Source organism: Mytilus californianus, unplaced genomic scaffold (genome assembly GCF_021869535.1).
Source record: "Mytilus californianus isolate M0D057914Y unplaced genomic scaffold, xbMytCali1.0.p SCAF_14, whole genome shotgun sequence".
NCBI classification, from domain to species: Eukaryota; Metazoa; Mollusca; class Bivalvia; order Mytilida; family Mytilidae; genus Mytilus; species Mytilus californianus.
In genome coordinates this window covers 31,722,604-31,743,892 of record NW_026262626.1, presented here as the reverse complement: position 1 = coordinate 31,743,892, position 21,289 = coordinate 31,722,604, and the positions used below count along the sequence as shown (strand labels likewise).

General features: G+C 33.0%; 1 protein-coding gene across 1 annotated transcript in view; it reads right to left on the bottom strand.

The window, feature by feature from the left end:
- The window catches only part of LOC127724686 (uncharacterized), a 261,959-nt gene that overhangs the window by 65,789 nt on the left and 174,881 nt on the right, over nt 1–21,289 (bottom strand). Inside the window, exon 7 of the mRNA XM_052231740.1 lies at nt 11,781–12,001. Coding sequence (XP_052087700.1) covers nt 11,781–12,001 — 221 coding nt within the window. The remainder of the gene's footprint in view (nt 1–11,780; nt 12,002–21,289) is intronic.

The following is a 21,289-nucleotide window of genomic DNA, read 5'->3' as shown; positions in this document are numbered from 1 at the left end:
ACTCTTGCTACTTCCCCCCCTTTTTTTATTTGAATGGCATTATGTTTCAAAAGTATTAGACTGAAAAGAAAAACACAGTCATTCTTAGATTTGAGATGTAAAATTATGACTTTTTGCAGATAACTTTGGGAGAAGAAGGATCTTCTTTAGAGTTCAGACATATAGCCAGTTATTCCATGTGGTACTGTGTACATCATCAGTGTGAAGAACTGTTACATGAAGTCATAGTATGTGTGGGATATTTTACAGTTCTTAATCCAGATAATCAGGTAATCCTTTCATTTTTATAGGACAGCAAAAAATTTGCTTTCGTATATTGCTATCATGTTGTCGTCATCCTCCAAAGACATTTGGTTGCCAGACAATAACTTATGTATAAGTGAATGGATCTCTATGAAATTTGACCACAAGGTTCAATAGTACAAAAGGAAGGTTGGGATTGATTTTGGGGGGGTTATGGTCCCAACTGTTTAGGAATTAGGGGTCAAAAAGGGGCCAAAAAAGGCATTTTTCTAGTTTCCAGACAATAACTTGTGTATAAGTGTATGGATCTCTATGAAATTGTACCACAAGGTTCCATACCACAAAGGGAAGATTGGGATTGACTTTGGGGGTTATGGCCAAAACGGTTCAGAAATTAGGGGCAAAAAAGGTTTTTCTGGTTAAAGGACAATTACTTAAGTATTAGTCTATGGATCTCTATGAAAAGGTTCCATTCCACAAAGGGAAGGTTGGGTTTGACTTTGGGGGTTATGGCTCAAACCGTTCAGGAATAAGGGGCAAAAAGGGGGGGGGGGAGGGGGACAAGGTTTTTCTGGTTTCCAGACAAATACTTAAGTAGTAGTCAATGGATCTCTATGAAATTGTACCACAAGGTTCCATACCACACACAGAAGGTTGGGGTCGATTTTGTGGGTTGTGGCTAAGCTGGTTCTAACATAAATTATTTGTGATCTATATAAAGAAACAACAAATACTGATATGGCAGGAGATACACACCAAACAGGGTGTGTAAATTCTTATATTTAGTTTGTAAACAGATTTACTAAGTATTGCACAACAGCGAGAAATCGTCAATCAAAAATAAATACAAATCTTTTAACCAATTTCAATGAGGATTAATTTAATGTCTTTTTTTTTAAAATTCAAATACAATTTATTTCCAATATCCTGTTACAATTACCTTAGTAGCCCAGGAGAGCATACTTAGGGTCCCTGTGTTACATTCTCACTCCTGTCCAGAGAAAACAGGCGAGACAAATGTACACTTTATTTATAAAATTACATATTGTAGTTTTCTTATATTAAGTTAAAACCAAGTCAAACACACCCAACATAATGCATTAAATTGATCACACCAGATCTATAAACAGTGATACCTGTCTACAACAAGGTAAGTTTTAAATCAGGTTATATACATTGCTCTATTTTTTTTTATAAACAATTGAAATGTAATAAGAAGGTAAACAAAATCACCTTTTTTTTCTAATGGAATGTATCGATACATTAACTTAAAAAAGTAAAAGTACACATTTGACCTAATTATTACATATCTGATCTAATAAGTGTACCAGATCATTATTGATATCTGGTTCTTTATTTTGTAAATGATTTAAATGTAATACGATATTTTCTTTTAGTTCACAATAAAATTGTCTAATAATTCTATTATTATTGCAAGTGATGTTTTCAAACTTTATTAGATTTCGAAGTTTCCATATTGTCCATTTGGCTATGCATATTAGAATATTGCCAAATATAATTTCCTTTATAGGCCTGTCATAAATACCTAGGATCATATTTATCTCTTGTAGAATTAATTCATGTGTCAAGTGTACTTTTGTGAATATAGTTTTTAATTCTAATATTAATGGGTAGATCTTTTTACAATTATAAAAAAGATGATTTTGTGTTTCAATGTGATTTTTGCAAAAATGGCAGTTACCTTGAACCAAAGAATGCTGAAATCGATGTAGTCTAGATTCGTGTAAATAATGTTATGAATGGACTTCCAATGGAATTCACTAATTTTATTTTTTATACATAGATTTCTTGAATTACCCCAAACCGATTTCCAGTCAATACTTACAGCAAACTCAGTTTCCCATTTTAATTGTGCCTTAGGTAAGGTATTTTGATTAAGTTCTTGTTGAACATCTTTCGGTTTTAAATTTTTGGGAGTTATTTTATTACCTGAAATTGTGTACAGATCTAAGTTGTCTAATTTAATTAACAAATTGACCTGCTGACTCGGTAAAATGTTTATACCCCTCAGTATATCTATGTACATTTTAGGTATAGCATTTATAATTTTTGAATATTCGGCTATGCAATTTCTCTTATCAATATAAAGTCGATTATATATAGAATTACAGTTTTGGAAAGTATTCGTTTCAAGATTCCATATGTTACTAATAGTTGTTATTTTACTCTTGATGAACGATTCAAAATATAGAGATTTTCTTTCAAATTTAATATCATAGTTACAAAAAAGTCGAGTTTTCAGTATTTCTTCCTTCGTATAAGGTGTGTATATTTTTCTTAGTTCTGATAAAGAGTTAAGGGCATTTGTCATGGTGTGTTATTTGGCTTATATTTTTAATAGTATGATTTTGTATAAAAAATATGTTTTATCTTTTAGATAGAAAATTTTAAGTTTGTATTTTGTAAAATTTTTAATTAATTTGCTTAATTAATTTTACCTATGTAGTGGCATTAGTACTCGAAATGTCACAGTTTGCTCAAAGCACTTTGATTTGAAATATTAATTGTAATTAGCATATGTCACTATAAAAGTTTAAGATTTTATCAAAACATTATAGGATTAGGCTTTGTTAATTAAAGTCTATTTTTGCTAATGAGAGTAATATTAACATGTAGAGACATATTTATTTATTTTTGGATTTAGTATAAATAGCGTTGTGAAATTTTGTAAAAGCAGTCAGTGTTTCGGAACCGTAACCTCTCACTACTCACGTCATGATACTGGACCTACAAGACTGTCTACCAGTCTACCAGTTGACGATTTAGTGTTGAGACAAAATATATCTTTGACTCATAATTTAACTTTGGAAAATACTTTTGAGAATCTTTTATTTTTGAGACTTTTACATTTTGATTTTGAGATTAAGTTCAGTTTATGATTTAGTAGTTTTGGCATTTATTTTACATTTTACATTGTAAGGAGAAATAGTTTTACTTTGGATTTGATATTAAGATTTGATACTTTGTACTTTAATTATTATTATTATTTGGCATTGTTTACTAATTGATTGTTATCATCATTCCTCTAAATTGTTATCTTTAATTAAATTATGAAAACCTTCCTTGCGTTTTAGCTATGCCTATCAGAACATTAAGTCTAGCGATAGACTGACCCCCTGTCCCTTGGTTCCAGCACATACGAGTTAGCTCCCCCTTATCTAACAGTGCTGTGGGACCTTGGTGACACATTTATAAAGAACGGTGGAATTGATGATAGACTAAAATTAGATAGATCTGTGCATCTACATAATAAATACTCTTCTTCAATTGTTACATCAAATTTTTGTAACCAGTTTTTACCCAAAATATTCCAAGTTTCTTCATCTGAGTGAATGATCTTGTATAAACATTTTATTTGTCTACTCTTTACAAAGGAAAAAATGTTAATCATACCCATCCCACCCTTTTTGGTGTCTATGCAACAAACATTCCTATCTATTTGGTTAACTTTATCATTCCAAATAAACGCCCAAATGAGTTTGTTTATTGCGTTTAAATATTGGTTTGGAATCCCACGACTGTCAATTTCAAACCCTATTAAGGACAAGATCATACTTTTTACAATGAGAGTTTTGCCGGTGAAGGTAAGATTTCTGGTTTTCCAGACCTCCAGACAACTTCTTATTTTATTGATTTTATCACTCCAAATCATATTATCGTCTATTTCATATCCATGATGGACCCCTAGAGTTTTAACATTGTTTTTCACCCATTTAATTTTAGTAAACCTAGGTTTTTTTCCTTTTAACCTCCCTATAAACAGACCTTTTGTTTTATCGTAGTTTATTCTAGCCCCAGAAGCAAATTCGTATATTATTAAAATTTCAAATGACTTCTCTACTGATTTTTCGTTTTTATTCAATAATTGAGTGTCATCTGCAAAGAGACTGATTTTTGTTTCATGAGTATATGTATTAGCCGGTAACTTAATGCCTTCAATGTCTTTATTAGCCCTTATTGAACATAAAGCAGAGGTTCTATTGGACAGCCTTGCCGTGCTGATCGTGAAATTGGAACATATTTAGAAACAAATCAATTTTTTGAATCTTTTAACAACATGTTTATCCACATACAAAATTTCGGTCCAAAATTGAATTTTTTTAAACAAGCTAGGACCCATCCCCATTCTATTCGATTGAAAGCTTTTTGCTGATCTAAGAAAACAATAACCCCCTCTTCGTCTTCTACATCAATGTAGTGTATTATATCTTGGATTAATCTGTTTGCTTCACTGATATTTCTACCCTTTACAAAACCTTTTCGGTCTGGATGTATTAATTTGGGTAAGACATCTTTTAATCTGAATGATAAGATTTTAGCTATTATTTTATAGTCACAATTAAGTACAGTTAATGGTCTCCAATTTTTTAAGTTCTCTCGTTCGCCCCCTTTAAAAAGTAAAGATATCATCCCCCTACTTTGTGATTCACAAAGCGAACCCTTTCAAAAATTTCATTTACTAAATCTGTAAATTGGTCCTTAATAACATCCCAATATATCTGATAAAAGTTGGCTATAATACCATCTTCACCAGGAGACTTGTGAATTTTAAGACTTTTTACAGCTTGTAAAATCTCAGAGTATTCTATATTTTTTTCTAAATTTGATTTGATTTGATTTGATTTTTGGTGTTTTAACGCCACTTTTAAGCACCGCTTTTGGGCTATTTTGTGGTGGCCAGTTTTTATTGGTGGAGGTAGCCGGAGTGCCCGGAGAAAACCACCGACCTTCGATAGGAAAACTGACAATCCTAGTCAATTAAGATTGGAGTCGAGTGCACCTGCACGAGCGGGGTTCGAACTCACAACCTCAGTGTTGACTGGCTAGTGATTACAGTAGTAACTACTTAGACCACTCGACCACCGAGGCCCCTTCTAAATTTGATTTTTCGTTTTCATCTAATGTGCTTTCTATAAACTGTAGTAGCCAGTTACCCTTTTCCTCGTCCCAACCCTCGCTTTTAAATAATTTTTCGTAAAATTTGAGCTGTCCATCTAAAATAGAATCAATATCAGATTTAAAGGTACCATCTTCATATTTTATCCTATTCCACAATTTACTTTGCCCGTTGGATTTTTCTAATTGAAAGAAATATCTGGAAGATTTTTCCCCTTCTTCAAACCATTTACATTTAGATCTTATCTTAGCAGCTTCAGCTTTCTTTTCGTAAATTTCTTTAATGTTTTTTTCAAGTTCAATAGTCTTTGATAATTTTATATTGACCGTGTCAGATTTGAGATGCTCAAGTTCGTTTTCCATTTGTTTAAGTTTTTTATCATTTACATTTAATTTGGCGGATATTTCCATACATAACGCCCGTATATAGTGCTTGGTAACGTCCAACCAATTTCTTAAATTTTTGTAATGAACAATTTTTGATTTACGATCTTCCCACATTGTGAGAAAGGCGTTTTTGAATTCTTCGCTCTTAATAGTATTTTCATTCATAACCCATACCCCTGGTCCCCTATCTATCTCATTCAAATTTATTTTAGCACTTACTAAATCATGGTCACTAAAGGGAAAGTGAGTAATTTTTACATTTATCATTTTATTAAGAAGATCTTTGCTGACTAACATGTAATCAATTCTTGATTTTGTATTAGTCCTGTTTAAAGTTCTCCAAGCGTCGCATAAATTGTTTTTATTAATCATATAGTTCAGTTCGTCATGACCTATGTCATTACGAGAATGGACCGGGTGTCGATCACGGTCCTTATCAGATACACAATTAAAATCTCATAAGACTAAATGAAAAACATTTTCAGCGGAATTATCGAATGAAAGTGATTTGAAAAAAAAGTTTTCTTTGTTCGCCGTCATTTGGGGAGTGAATGCATCGTAATGATAATTTTATGCATTCGTTAAAAACTTCAAAATGAATCAATCTGCCTTGGTCATCTTTAAGACATTCTGTAAAATTGAACTGAAATTTTTTATTCAATAATATAGCTACACCACGGGAGTCACTTGAACCACAGTTCCAAGTGCTATTGCCCCCACTAATATTTTTCCATTCCCTTTTCCATTTTTCAGTTGTTTCTGTACAAGAATGAGTTTCCTGTAAACATATAAATTACCGTAATTTCTATTACTTAACCATTGAAATATACAATTTCTTTTCTTTTTTAAACCTAATCCGTTAACATTAATACTTGCTAGTTTTAATGGCATAATATCTGAATGTTATATATATGAAAAAAATAATTTTCGAGTATCATTTTGTTTTTGCCCTCCTGTTTGACCAAAGAACTTTCTTTTCATATATTATTTTTAAAAAATCTAAATTTGCGTTTGCCTTCATATTTATTATTAGAGCACTTCAAATGTTTACAATCAGAAATGTCACGTGACAAACAATCGGTAGCCAATATTAAAAGTTTTATAGTAATTTTGCTTACTCGATCGTGACAAAAATGTGTATTGCGTCGTATACGCCATATTTTCATAAGCATTACAAATATAAAGCTTCTGAATTTGGTGTTTACAGTGATATTATTACACCGAAATGACAATACATATACTATGAACAGACAAATAAATTGACATTTACATACAAATATATTGACATTTACATACATATATAACATTAACATCATAATACAGTACCACATAGATGCAAACAAATACGGTGGACAAACAAAAAATATACAAAAAAATACAAAATTAAGTTAATAAATGACATTTTTTTTTTGGTAGTTTATAAAGTTTTATATATATTTAATTTAATGTCTTGAATTGTTTGAGGTTTTTACCATGTATTACTATATTGGATATTTGGACATTTTTAAATAGGTCTACATTGAGGTCCAAAGGGTCCAAAATTAGACTTTGTTTGATTTCATCAAAAACTGAATTCTGGTTGTTCTATAATATGCTGAATCTAACTGTGCATTCTGATTTTTAATTTTGGGCCCTGTTTTCAAAAAAGTCCATATTAAGGTCCAAAGGGTCCAAAATTAAACTTTGTTTGAATTCTTGGTATTATTTTTATATGCTGAATCAAACCATGGAATTAGATTTTGGATATTGGACCATTAAGTAGATTTAATGTCCCATTTTAAATTTTTAAGTTATCTGACCACATTTATTCTGTGTCAGAAATCTATAATTTGTCAAATATTTAATCACTATCCAAATTTTGTCAAATATTTAATCACTATCCAAATTCAGAGCTGTATCAAGCTTGAATATTGTGTCCATACTTCAGAGTTCGACCTCTGCAGTCGTATCCAGCTGCTCTAGGCAGAGCGCATTTTTTCAAGTAGTCACTGAACCATGAAAATGAGGTCAAGGACAATGGACATATGACAGACGGAAACTTCATAACATAAGGCATCTATATACAGAGTAGGTAGGATCCAGGTCTTCTACCTTCCAAAATATCAAGCTTTTAAGAAGTTTATTAACGCCGCCGCCGGCTCGACAAAAAACTAGCATTTTACCCCTATGTTCTATGTCTAGCCATGTTGTTTTGCAGGCTGGGTCATAGGACACATTTTTTTCAACTAGACTCCCAAAAAGATGATTATGGCCAAGATAGGTTTAATGGTGAAATTTGGCAATGTTTTTCAGAGAAGAAAATATTTGTAAAAGTTAACGAAAGTGGGTCATGTCAGCTAAAAATGAGAAAAAATAAATGGACAGACTATAGATGCCAAGTGATGTCCATAGATATTGTTGACTCTATAGACAAGTTCAGCTAACCCCCTGTTTTCCTTTATTCTATTTGATAGTAAAAGAGACCATATTTGTTGCTTTCAAATTTGAACACCTTATGGAAGGTTGTGGTTATTTTGTTTATTTATTTACTACTGAAAGATTTCTTAGTGGAAATGTCTCTTGCAGTTTAAAATTACAAGAAGAAACCAAGAGATGGTAAAACCTGTAGCACACAAGGACCTATGGCAGATAATTCTAAGATGGATACCCTTATTCTTAAATTAGAACATGTTACTGTCAGACTTTAAAATCTAGCTCTCTGTTATATTACCTATTAAGCCAATATATTGCAGTTTGACAGCTGCATCTATAAGACTTATCTGCATATATTTATTTGTAGTACCAGGTATTTATTTTAAAAGAATGGAAATCAGACAATTTTCATTTTGTTATTGCATAAACAAGAACGTTTTCTATAACTAGAGGCTCTAAAGAACCTGTCTTGCTATAGTGGATCTATGAGTATTTTCAACATTCACCACACTCCAACAGACTTGATTATAATTCATGAATTAGATCTTTTTGTTGATCTTGTTTTGCTTATATCTTTTTCTGCATTCATTATCATTTCATCTTCCTTTTTAGTTTTTGCCCAACACATGAAAAGGGTAAATAGTCCTTTAAGGGCAATCACTAACATAAGCAATGTTGACTTATTTGTAGATCTCGTCTTGCTCATCATTTTTGATATTTATTGTTTTTCTTTATTTATTATGGATTTTGCATAATGTTAAAATTGGCTAAAAATCATTGTTAAAGGGCAATAATCTTGTCCTGTTGATCAGTTTTGCTATTTACAGCTTTTCTTTATCTATTACCATTTTGGCAAAAAAGCAAAATTTGGTAAAAATTGTTATTTAGGGACATTACTCCTTCAAGGGATCAATTGACAATTTTGGCAAAGTTATCTAATTTGAAGATCTTACCTGTTAATTGTTATCTATAATAGTTTCCAATGTAATTAGGAAAAAAAGGTAAAAATCGTCCTTTAAGGGCAATAACTCATAAAAGGAATCAATCCACGATTTCAACATGTTTGAGTTATTTGTAGATCTTATCTGGCTGATCAAGTTTTTGCAATTTAAAGTTTCTCTTTATCTTTTATTGTTTTCAAGATAATAGACTAAAATAAAAAACTAAAGGCTTTAGAGCCTTTTTTGATCACCCGATCTGCAACAAAGGCCACTTTTTAGTAAAAATCATCATTTAAGGGCAAACACTCTATAAAGAGTTAACAGACATTTTCAGTCAGGTTGATGTATCTGTAAATCTTGTCCTGCTGATCTTTCTTCCTTTTTAAAGTTTCTATTTATGATTTATCTCTTTTAGTTTTCAAGATAATAGGCAATAATGAAAAAAAGAATGATTCCAATAAGGAGTTGACTGACAATTTCTGTCATGTTGACTTATTTGTAGATTTTGTCTTGCAGATCAATTTTGCTATTTTAAGTTTCTATCTATCTATAATAAATTTCAAGATAATAGGCAAACATGTAAAACATTGGGAAAAATCGTTATTAAAGGGCAATAGCTGCAAAAAAAGTAGTCTGACGATTTCGATCAAGTTGACTTATTTGTAGACCTTGTCTTGCTGATATTTTTTGCTATAAAAGTGTCTTTCTATATATTATAAATTTCAAGATAATAAGCAAAAACCAAATTAGGAAAAATCGTCATTAAAGGGTTCTTCTGTCTATAGAAAATAGGACTCAGAGATTTCAGATGACAAAATTTGGAGTAAATAACCATAATCGTGAAATAGAGAGAGGTAGATATAGAGGACTTCAGGCAATATATAAAATTTGTAAGATTTGCAAACTAGAGGCTCTAAAGAGCCTGTGTTGCTCACCTTGGTCTATGTGCATATTAAACAAAGGACACAGATGGATTCATGATAAAATTGTATTTTGGTGATGGTGATGTGTTTGTAGATCTTACTTTACTGAACATTCTTGCTGCTTACAATTATCTCTATCTATAATGAACTTGGCCCAGTAGTTACAGTGGAAAATATTTTGTAAAAATTTACAAAAATTTACAAAATTTATGAAAATTGTAAAAAATTGACTATAAATGGCAATAACTCCTTAAGGGGTCAATTGACAATTTTGGTCATGTTGACTTATTTGTAGATCTTACTTTGCTGTACATTATTGCTGTTTTACAGTTTAACTCTATCTATAATATTATTCAAGATAATAACCAAAAGCTGCAAAATTTTCTTAAAATTACCAATTCAGGGGCAGCAACCCAACAACGTGTTGCCTGATTGGTCTGAAAATTTCAGGGCATATAGATCTTGACCTAATGAACAATTTTATCCTGTCAGATTTGCTCTAAATGCTTTGGTTTTAGAGATATCAGCCAAAAACTGCATTTTACCCTATGTACTATTTTTCAGCCATGTCGGCCATCTTGGTTCGGGGGCGGGGTCATTGGACACATTTTTTAAACTAGATACCCTAATGATGATTGTGGACAAGTTTAGTTAAATTTGTCTTAGTAATTTCAGAGGAGAAGATTTTTGTAAAAGACTACAAAAATTTACGAAAAATGGTTAAAAATTGACTATAAAGGGCAATAACTCCTTAAGGGGTCAACTGACCATTTTGGTCAAGTTGACTTATTTGTAGATCTTGCTTTGCTGAACATTAGTGCTGTTTACATTTTATCTCTATCTATAATAATATTCAAGATAATAACCAAAAACGGCAAAATTTCCTTAAATTTACCAATTCAGGGGCAGCAAACCAACAACAGGTTGTCCTATTCATATGAAAATTTCAGGGAAGATAGATCTTGACCTGATAAACAATTTTACCCCATGTCAGATTTGCTCTAAATGCTTTGGTTTCAGAGATATAAGCCAAAATCTACATTTTACCCCTATGTTCTATTTTTAGCCATGGCGGCCATCTTGGTTGGTTGGCCGGGTCACCGGACACATTTTTTAAACTAGATACTCTAATAATGATTGTGGCCAAGTTTGGTCAAATTTGGCCCAGTAGTTTCAGAGGAGGAGATTTTTATAAAAGTTTACGGACGACGGACGCAGGACGTTATTTGTAGATCTTATCTGGCTGATCAAGTTTGGGCCAGGTGAGCTGAAAAAAGAAGTGGAAGATGAATTCCACTTTCTAATGGAAATGTTCATCTTTAGAAAATGAACCAATTTCCATTATTTGGAATATAGGTTAAACTAACAAAAAATTTTCCCAAAATAGATTTTAATTTGGCTTATGTCTGGTGGGTGTGTTTTACGACCTTGACTGGCTATAAACCCTCACAAGGTCGGCTTAGTGCCCTAAGTTGTTTGGTGAGCATTAAAATATTGTTAATGTCATAAAGTTGGTCAGGAAGAAGGCAGCTATTTTGGTTTTTCATATGTTGATTTTGTTTCTTTAATATTATGATTTTTAAGTAGTTTTCTTCACAACGGCTGTTTTCAGGGCCACAGCCGATCAGCTGGGCAGCCTGCTAACCACGTTGAGTGGTACTGACTTATTTACTGATCAATTGTGTTGTTACAGTTTCTCCCTATTCATTCTAGTATACTATGATATTGCAACTGGTAAAAAAATATAGTTTAAGGCAGATAACTTGTATGAGAAATTTGGTCAAAGCTTGACTTCCTCATAAATCTTACATTTTCTTCTTGTCGCTAATTTAGTGAGACCACATTTTTCGAATTATGAGTTGCTAAATAACTTGGACAAAGAAGTGCTTATATCTATTATTTCTTTACAAAATGTAAAAATAATCGAAATTTATGTTTTAAAATTCTTTCGAAGTACCTTGTTAATCAGTCCTGGAGATGGAACCAGCGATACTTCAGGTGCAGAAATAGTTGAGACAGCATGTAATCTTGCCATAGATTTTATACCATCAAGGGCAATATATCGAACCATTTCTGGTGATCCACTGTCAGACATTTTCACATCATCATCCTGTTCATGTACATGCTCTCTTTGTGAATGCATATGAGACATTTCATTAAATCCATCATCCGATATAGCTAAAAAGTAATAATGTACAATATAAAATAAGAAGATGTGGTGTGATTGTTGATGAGACAAATATTCAACAGAAGCCAAATGACTCTGAATTTAAGCAACTTAAGTTCACCATATGGCTTTTAACAATGTGCAAAACTCATCAGTCAGCTATAAAATAGCCTAGAATGACAATATATGGATTCATCTTTTTTCATGGATACCAAGTTTCATTGATTAAAGAAATTTATATTTTCGAGGATACTTGATTAAGTGGCAAAGTCTGCATAGAAGAATAAAGATAATTTGTACTTCATTGAACATTCATGGTTACCTATACCCACTAAATCCGCGAAAATTGATACCCCAAGAATAATAATGAATCCACAGTAAGTCAATAAAGCTAGAGACACGATGAGCCAATCTAAGAGTACTACCAAATACTGAAAGCTAGTCTAAAGCCATTAACAACTACTGTGAAAGTACTTTTATTCGTGGGTATCAATTTTCGTGGTTTCAGCAAAAGTTACATGTTCGTGGGTACTTAAATTCGTGGACTTTAGTTTTCTGAAGAAAATACTGGAGTGATGAATTTGAAGCCATCACAAACAAATATTTTTGAAAAAAATAAACTAGAGGCTCTCAAGAGCCTGTGTCGCTCACCTGTATTTACTGATGCTTTGGAAATCATGTAAAATAAGGTTAAAATCATAATCAATAGTATTAGATATTAGATATTATAATGGTATCTAAGATAATAACAAATAAACAGCTGCGCCATGAGCGCATGATACGCCCGTCGTCTTGTGTGTGAATTTTTATGCAATAAGCATAAATAGTTTCTGACATACGGAGTGACATGCGAAAACACCCCTTTTTTTTTACAAAAAACTCAATATCTCTAAAATAAAATTTTGAATCAAAACCAAAAAGTATACAGATCTTTAGATTAATGTAACTAAGAAGTGTGTAAATTTTTTAGCAATAATCATAAATCGTTTTTGAGATACGGCGCGACATGTGAAAACCCCCCTTTAAAAAAAAAAATCAATATCTCAAAAATAAAATTTTGAATCAAAACCAAAAAGTATACAGATCTTTAGATTAATATAACTACGAAGTGTGTAAAATTTTAAGCAATAATCATAAATTGTTTTTGAGATATGACGCGACATGTGAAAAACCCCTCCCCCTTTTTTTACAAAATACTCAACAACTCAAAAATAAAATTTTGAATCATCACCAAAAAGTATACAGATCTTAAGGTTAATATAACTAAGAAGTGTGTAAAGTTTTATGCAATAATCATAAACTGTTTTTGAGATACGGCGCGACATGTGAAAAACCCCTCCCCCTTTTTTAACAAAATACTCAATATCTCTAAAATAAAATTTTGAATCATCACCAAAAAGTATACAGATCTTAAGATTAATATAACTAAGAAGTGTGTAAAGTTTTAAGCAATAATCATAAATTGTTTTTGAGATACGGCGCGACATGTGAAAAAAAAAAACACACACCTGTTTTAGTTACTAAGTCCCGTAACTCAAAAAGTTTTAATCTTATTTTCACCAAAAAGTATACAGATCGTTTGACCATCATAAGAAACAACTATGTTAAGTTTCATGAAATTTGGATAAGTCATTCTCAGTTACGGTGCGACATGTTTACGCCGGACAGACAGACGGACAGACGGACAGACAGACGGACAGACGGACATTTGTATACCATAATACGTCCCGTCAAAAATTTGACGGGCGTATAAAAACTGCAAAATTTCTGTATAGTTACTAACTCAGGGGCAACAACGGGTTGTCGGATTCGTCTGAAAATTTCAGGGCAGATACATCTAAATCTGATGAACATTTTTGCCGCCTGTCAGATTTGCTCTAAATGCTTTAGTTTCAGAGATATCAGCCAAAAACTGCATTTTACCCCTATGTTCTTTTTTTAACCAAGTCGGCCATGATGGTTGGAAGGCGGGGTCATCAGACAAATTTTTTAAACTAGATACCCTAATAATGATTATGGCCAAGTATGGTTAACTTTGTCTCAGTAGTTTCAGAGAAGATTTTTGTAAAAGATTGAAAAATTGACTATAAAGGGCAATAACTCCTAAAGGGGTCGACTCACAATTTTGGTAACGACGACTTATTTGTAGATCTTACTTTGCTGAACATTATTGCTGTTTACAGTTTATCTCTATCTATAATAATAATATTCAAGATAATAACCAAAAACTGCAAAATTTCCTTAAAATTACCAGTTCAGGGGCAGCAACCAAACAACATGTTATCAGATTTGTCTGAAAATTTCAGGGCAGATAGATCATGACCTGATAATTAGTTTTACCCATGTCAGATTTACTCTAAATGCTTTGGTTTCAGAGATATAAGCCAAAACCTACATTTTACCCCTATGTTCTATTTTTAGCCATGGCGGCCATCTTGGTTGGTTGGCGGGGTCATGGAACACACTTTTTAAACTAGATACCCTAATGATGATTGTGGCCAAGTTTGGTTAAATTTGGCCCAGTGGTTTCAGAGGAGAAGATTTTTGTAAAAAGCTAAGGACGACGGACTACGACGACGGACGCCAAGTGATGAGAATAGCTCACTTGGCCCTTCGGGCCAGGTGAGCTAAATATCATATGTTGTTATACGACCGCAAAAAAATTTTTGTGGTCGTATATTGGTATGACGTTGGCGTCGTCGGCGGCGTCGTCCGAAGACACATTAGTTTTCGCACTCTAACTTTAGTTTAAGTGAATGGATCTCAATGAAATTTTACCATAAGTTTCAATACCACAAAAGGCGGTGGGGATTGATTTTGGGGGTTATGGTACCAACAGTTAAGGAATTAGGTGGCAAAAAGGGGCCAAAAATAAGCATTTTTGTAACTTCCAGACATAACTTGTGTGTAAGTGTATGGATCTCTCTGACATTGTACCACAAGGTTCCATATCACAAAGGGAATGCTGGGATTGATTTTGGGGGTAATTGCCTCCAAATTTTAGGAATTAGGGGCCAAAAAGGGGCAAAAAACAAGCATTTTTCTAGTTTCATGACAATAACTTGTGTGTTAGTGTATGGATCTCTCTGACATTGTATCACAAGGTTCAATATCACAAAGGGAATGCTGGGATTGATTTTGGGGGTAATTGCCTCCAAATTTTAGGAATTAGGGGCCAAAAAGGGGCAAAAACAAGCATTTTTCTAGTTTCATGACAATAAATTGTGTGTAAGAGTATGGATCTCTCTGAAATTGTACTACAAGGTTCCATATCACAATGGGAAAGCTGGGTTTGAGTTTGGGGGTAATTGACCAAAACGTTTAGGAATAAGGGGCCAAAAATAAGCATTTTTAGCTCACCTGGCCCACAGGACCAAGTGAGCTTTTCTCATCACTTGGCGTCCGTCGTCCGTCGTCGTTGTCCGTCGTCGTCCGTCGTCGTTAACTTTTACAAAAATCTTCTCCTCTGAAACTACTGGGCCAAATTAAACCGAACTTGGCCACAATCATCATTATTAGGGTATCTAGTTTAAAAAATGTGTCCGGTGACCCGGCCAACCAACCAAGATGGCCGCCATGGCTAAAAATAGAACATAGGGGTAAAATGTAGATTTTGGCTTATATCTCTGAAACCAAAGCATTTAGAGCAAATCTGACATGGGGTAAAATTGTTTATCAGGTCAAGATCTATCTGCACCGAATTTTTCAGATCAATCTGACAACCCGTTGTTGGGTTGCTGCCCCTGAATTGGTAATTTTAAGGAAATTTTGCCGTTTTTGGTTATTATCTTGAATATTATTAAAGATAGAGAAAAACTGTAAACAGCAATAATGTTCAGCAAAGTAAGATCTACAAATAAGTCAATTGACCAAAATGGTCAGTTGACCCCTTAAGGAGTTATTGCCGTTTATAGTCATTTTTTAACCATTTTTTGTAAATTTTTGTAATCTTTTACAAAAATCTTCTCCTCTGAAACTACTAAGACAAATTTAACTAAACTTGTCCACAATTATCATTAGGGTATCTAGTTTAAAAAATGTGTCAGATGACCCCGCCCGCGAACCAAGATGGCCTACATGGCTAAAAAATAGTACATAGGGTAAAATGCAGTTTTTGGCTCATATCTCTGAAACCAAAGCATTTAGAGCAAATCTGACAAGGTGAAATTGTTCATTAGGTCAAGATCTATCTGCCCTGAAATTTTCAGACCAATCAGGCAACACGTTGTTGGGTTGCTGCCCCTGAATTGGTAATTTTAAGAAAATTTTGCAGCTTTTGGTTATTATCTTGAATATTATTATAGATAGAGTTAAACTGTAAAACAGCAATAATGTACAGCAAAGTAAGATCTACAAATAAGTCAACTTGACCAAAATGGTCAATTGACCCCTTTAGGAGTTATTGCCCTTTAAAGTCAATTTTTTACAATTTTCATAAATTTTGTAAATTTTTGTAAATTTTTACAAAATATTATCCACTGTAACTACTGGGCCAAGTTCATTATAGATAGAGATAATTGTAAGCAGCAAGAATGTTCAGTAAAGTAAGATCTACAACACATCACCATCACCAAAACACAATTTTGTCACGAATCCATCTGTGTCCTTTGTTTAATATGCACATAGACCAAGGTGAGCGACACAGGCTCTTTAGAGCCTTTAGTTGGTTATTATCTTGAATATTATTATAGATAGAGATAAACTGTAAACAGCAATAATGTTCAGCAAAGTAAGATCTACAAATAAGTCAACATGACCAAAATGGTCAGTTGACCCCTTAAGGAGTTACTGCCCTTTATAGTCAATTTTTAACCATTTTTTCGTAAATTTTTGTAATCTTTTACAAAAATCTTCTCCTCTGAAACTACTAAGACAAATTTAACTAAAAAATAGTACATAGGGTAAAATGCAGTTTTTGGCTCATATCTCTGAAACCAAAGCATTTAGAGCAAATCTGAGGAGGATAAAATTGTTCATTAGGTCAAGATCTATCTGCCCTGAAATTTTCAGACCAATCAGGCAACACGTTGTTGGGTTGCTGCCCCTGAATTGGTAATTTTAAGAAAATTTTGCAGCTTTTGGTTATTATCTTGAATATTATTATAGATAGAGTTAAACTGTAAAACAGCAATAATGTACAGCAAAGTAAGATCTACAAATAAGTCAACATGACCAAAATGGTCAATTGACCCCTTAAGGAGTTATTGCCCTTTATAGTCAATTTTTTACAATTTTCATAAATTTTTGTAAATTTTTGTAAATTTTTACAAAATATCTTCCACTGTAACTACTGGGCCAAGTTCATTATAGATAGAGATAATTGTAAGCAGCAAGAATGTTCAGTAAAGTAAGATCTACAAACACATCACCATCACCAAAACACAATTTTGTCATGAATCCATCTGTGTCCTTTGCTTAATATGCACATAGACCAAGGTGAGCGACACAGGCTCTTTAGAGCCTCTAGTTCTAGTTTCCAGACAATAACTTGTGTTCAAGTGCATGGATCTCTTTGAAGTTGTACTGCAAGGTTCCATATCACAAAGGGAATGCTTGGATTGATTTTGGGGGTAGTTCCCTCAAAAGTTTAAGAATTAGGGGCCATAAAAGGGCAAAAAAAACCAAGCATTTTTCTAGTTTCAGGACAATAACTTGTGTGTAAGTGTATGGATCTTTATGAAATTGTACTGCAAGGTTCCATATCACAAAGGGAAAGCTGGGTTTGAGTTTGGGGGTAATTGCCCTAAACGTTTAGGAATTTTGGGCCAAAAAGGGGCCAAAAAACAAGCATTTTTCTAGTTTCCAGACAATAACTTGTGTTCAAGTGTATGGATCTCTCTGAAATTGTACTGCAAGGTACCATACCACAAAAGGAAGGTTGGGATTGAGTTTGGGGGTGATGAGTCATAAGGGGGTTCAAAAAATTTGGGGGGGGGGGATTTTTTTTCCTTTTTTTTTCTTTAGAATTTTCCATTTTAAATTGGTTATTTCTGATTAATATAAAAAAGCAAATAATAATGATATGGTTTGAATAGGTAAATTAAAATTTTTTAATCTTACACCACTTTCATTCTGTGTCAGAAACCTGTGCTGTGTCAAATATTTAATTACAATCCAAATTCAGTGCTGTATCAAGCTTGAATGTTGTGTCCATACTTGCCCCAACTGTTCAGGGTTCGAACTCTGCGGTCGTATCAAGCTGCGCCCCAGCGGAGCATTTTATTTTATAATGATTTGAGGGAGATTGCAAAACAAGGTGCTCATTTTTACTTACTTGTTCGTCTTACATTACTGACAACATTCATCATCTTTAATGAATAGTTGCATTCGGAAATAAGCTGATTTGTCTATGCTTACAAATTGTCATGATTGAAATATATAAATAAATAAATAAAATATTGATTTGAATTGAATTGAAGGAAATTGCAAAGTAAAATTGAGAATGGAAATGGGGAATGTGTCAAAGAGACAACGACCCGACCAAAGAGCAGAAAACAGCCCAAGGCCACCAATGGGACTTCAACACAGCGAGAAAATCCTGCACCGGGAGGCGGGCTTCAGCTGGCCCCTAAACAAAAATGTGTACTTTTTCAGTGAAAATGGATGTCACACTCCAAACATATAAATGAACTAATATAAAAAAAACATACAAGACTAACAAAGGCCAGAGGCTCCTGACTTGGGACAGACGCAAAAATGCGGTGGGATTAAACATGTTTTGTGAGATCTCAACCCTCCCCCTATACATCTAGCCAATGCAGAATAAACAAACACACAGCAATACGCACAGTAAAACTCAGTTCAAAAGAAGTCCGAGTCTGATGTCAGAATAGATAACAGAAGAAACTAAGCAAAATGACAATGATACATAAATTAACAAAGGACTACTAACATTTTAATTGTTTCACACATCTATTCAGAAGTGATGACACTAATTAATCAACAGACTAACAATCATCAAAGGTGTTAATTGGGCAATAAACATATCACTTAAAGAAAATAGTTACAAAAAAAATGATACAAATGTAAATAAAAAAACAAGCTCAATATGATTTGTTTTCGTCCGAAAATTATGAGGAGGTAAAATGAACGCTTCATCATCGCAGTCTGACTTTCGTAATTTTATATGAGAATTAAAACGTTATTTTTTGTATCATTTTTAAAGATGAAATTGGTTAAATCTGTCTGAAGATGTTCAAATGTCATGTTTATATAGTTCATAATGCGTTTGCTGATATTCGATGTACGATTCTCTAGATTACATGTCCGTATCCATGTAGTCAAACATACATGGAGATCTTTCATTGCATGTCTTGATTTAGACAACAGTTGTTATATTTCGTTGGACACTTAAATTCTTTGATAAAGCCATCCACGAAAACCACGAAAATTGGTACCCAACGGATAAAAGTACTTTCACAGTAATACATAAATTATGTTTCCCAGACTAAAAAATCAATCAGTACACATCCAACCGATTTAGTCTCAAGACGTCATAAACAGTCTGAGAAAAGCATGATCTTGTGGAAGTATGCTATAAAATAATAAAGTCCCTATGCCTTAGAATCAGTTTATAACCTAATTATATAGTTGAATCCCTTTTGAATCCTAAAATGCAGTCAAATCCCTATTGGAGCCCCTTAAACACAATCACACTTGAAAAAAAAACCTGTTTAATGTTATCTACAAGCCTTTCAAACCCAATAATGAAGTAATACGTGTTGATCTTCTTCTTATGTCATAAAACAAAACTGAATAAATGACAACAATTGCAAAGGTGGGGAATAAATACCGCCACAATCCCCAAGTCCCTGAATTGGGGAGACCACAACCATAGACATCCTTGGAGACCATTTTTATGACAAAAAGAACAAGAGGCTGTCAGAGTGACAGCAAACCGGATTTTCCTGCAGAGGTCGAACCCTGAACAGTTGAGCAAGTATGGACACTACATTTAAGCTTAAAACAGCTCTGAATTTGGATTGTGATTGAATATTTGACACAGCATAGGTTTGTGACACAAAATGAATGTGGTCAAAGAACTGAAATATTTTATGGTCCAATATCCAAAATCTAAGTACATATTAGAATCAGCATATCAAAGAAACCCAAGAATTCAATTTTTGATGAAATCAGACAAAAGTTTAATTTAGGACCCTTTGGACCTCAATGTGGACCAATTTGATAAAGGAGCCCACAATCCCAAATCTCTCAATACATGGTTAATTTCAGCATTTCAAAGAACCCCATAAATTCAATTTTTGTTGAATCAAACAAAGTTAAATTTTGGACCCTGATTTGGACCAACATGTAAACTAGGCCCAAACATCTAATACTTAAATACAGGTTTAGATTCAGCATTTGAAAGAACCCTATATATATTTAATTTATGTTGAAATGAAACACAGGTTAATTTTATCCATAATATTTTCTGTGCAAAGGGAAATAACTCAAACTGGATGACTAGGTTCTCTAAAATTAGATATGATTTAACACTCAAACATTGTTAGAATCAGCATATCAAAGAAATAAAGAATTCAATTTTTGATGAAATTAAACAAAAGTTTAATTTAGGACTCCTTGGACCTCAATGTGGTATTATCTTATTAATAATGAAAAGAGATACAGGTTTAGATTCAGCATTTCAAAGAACCCTATATATATTCAATTTATGTTGAAATCAAACACAGTTTAATTTTGGACCCCGATTTGGAGCAACTTGAAAACTGAGCCCAAAATCAGAAATCTAAATATATGTTTATTAATGGACAATATAAGCTTAGTTTTAAAAGGAGTTCACTTCATCATAAAAAAAAAATATATCCTTCAGAAAATTAGTTTTTACAGAATAACAAACAAACTTGCCACAAAATTCTACAAACAATTTACCAAAGAAAAGAAGAAAAAAAATCCAAAATTTTATTTATCGTTAATACAATGTCTTTTCAAAATCTATAAAACTTCGTCATTCCCATGGTCGCCTGACATTGGGCAAAGCCCAGTACAACTTGGTTAGTGATATGCATAAGTGAAGCCTATGGATTGACCCTGTATGTCCTTCAAATCTTCTTGAAATGACGAACAGGAATATATATGGTTGTTAAGGGGTGGAGATCTTGACATTTTACAAGTTATCAAAAAGAAGGGGGTGGGGGTTACCCCCATGGACTTCCCTTGTATTTCATTTGATTTGTTTTATTGTCCCATACAATAATATATATGGTTTAGGGCTGGGGATCTCGACCGTTTACAAGTTCTCAAACAGGAAGGGATGGGGTGACCCCTGGGGACTCGTCTTT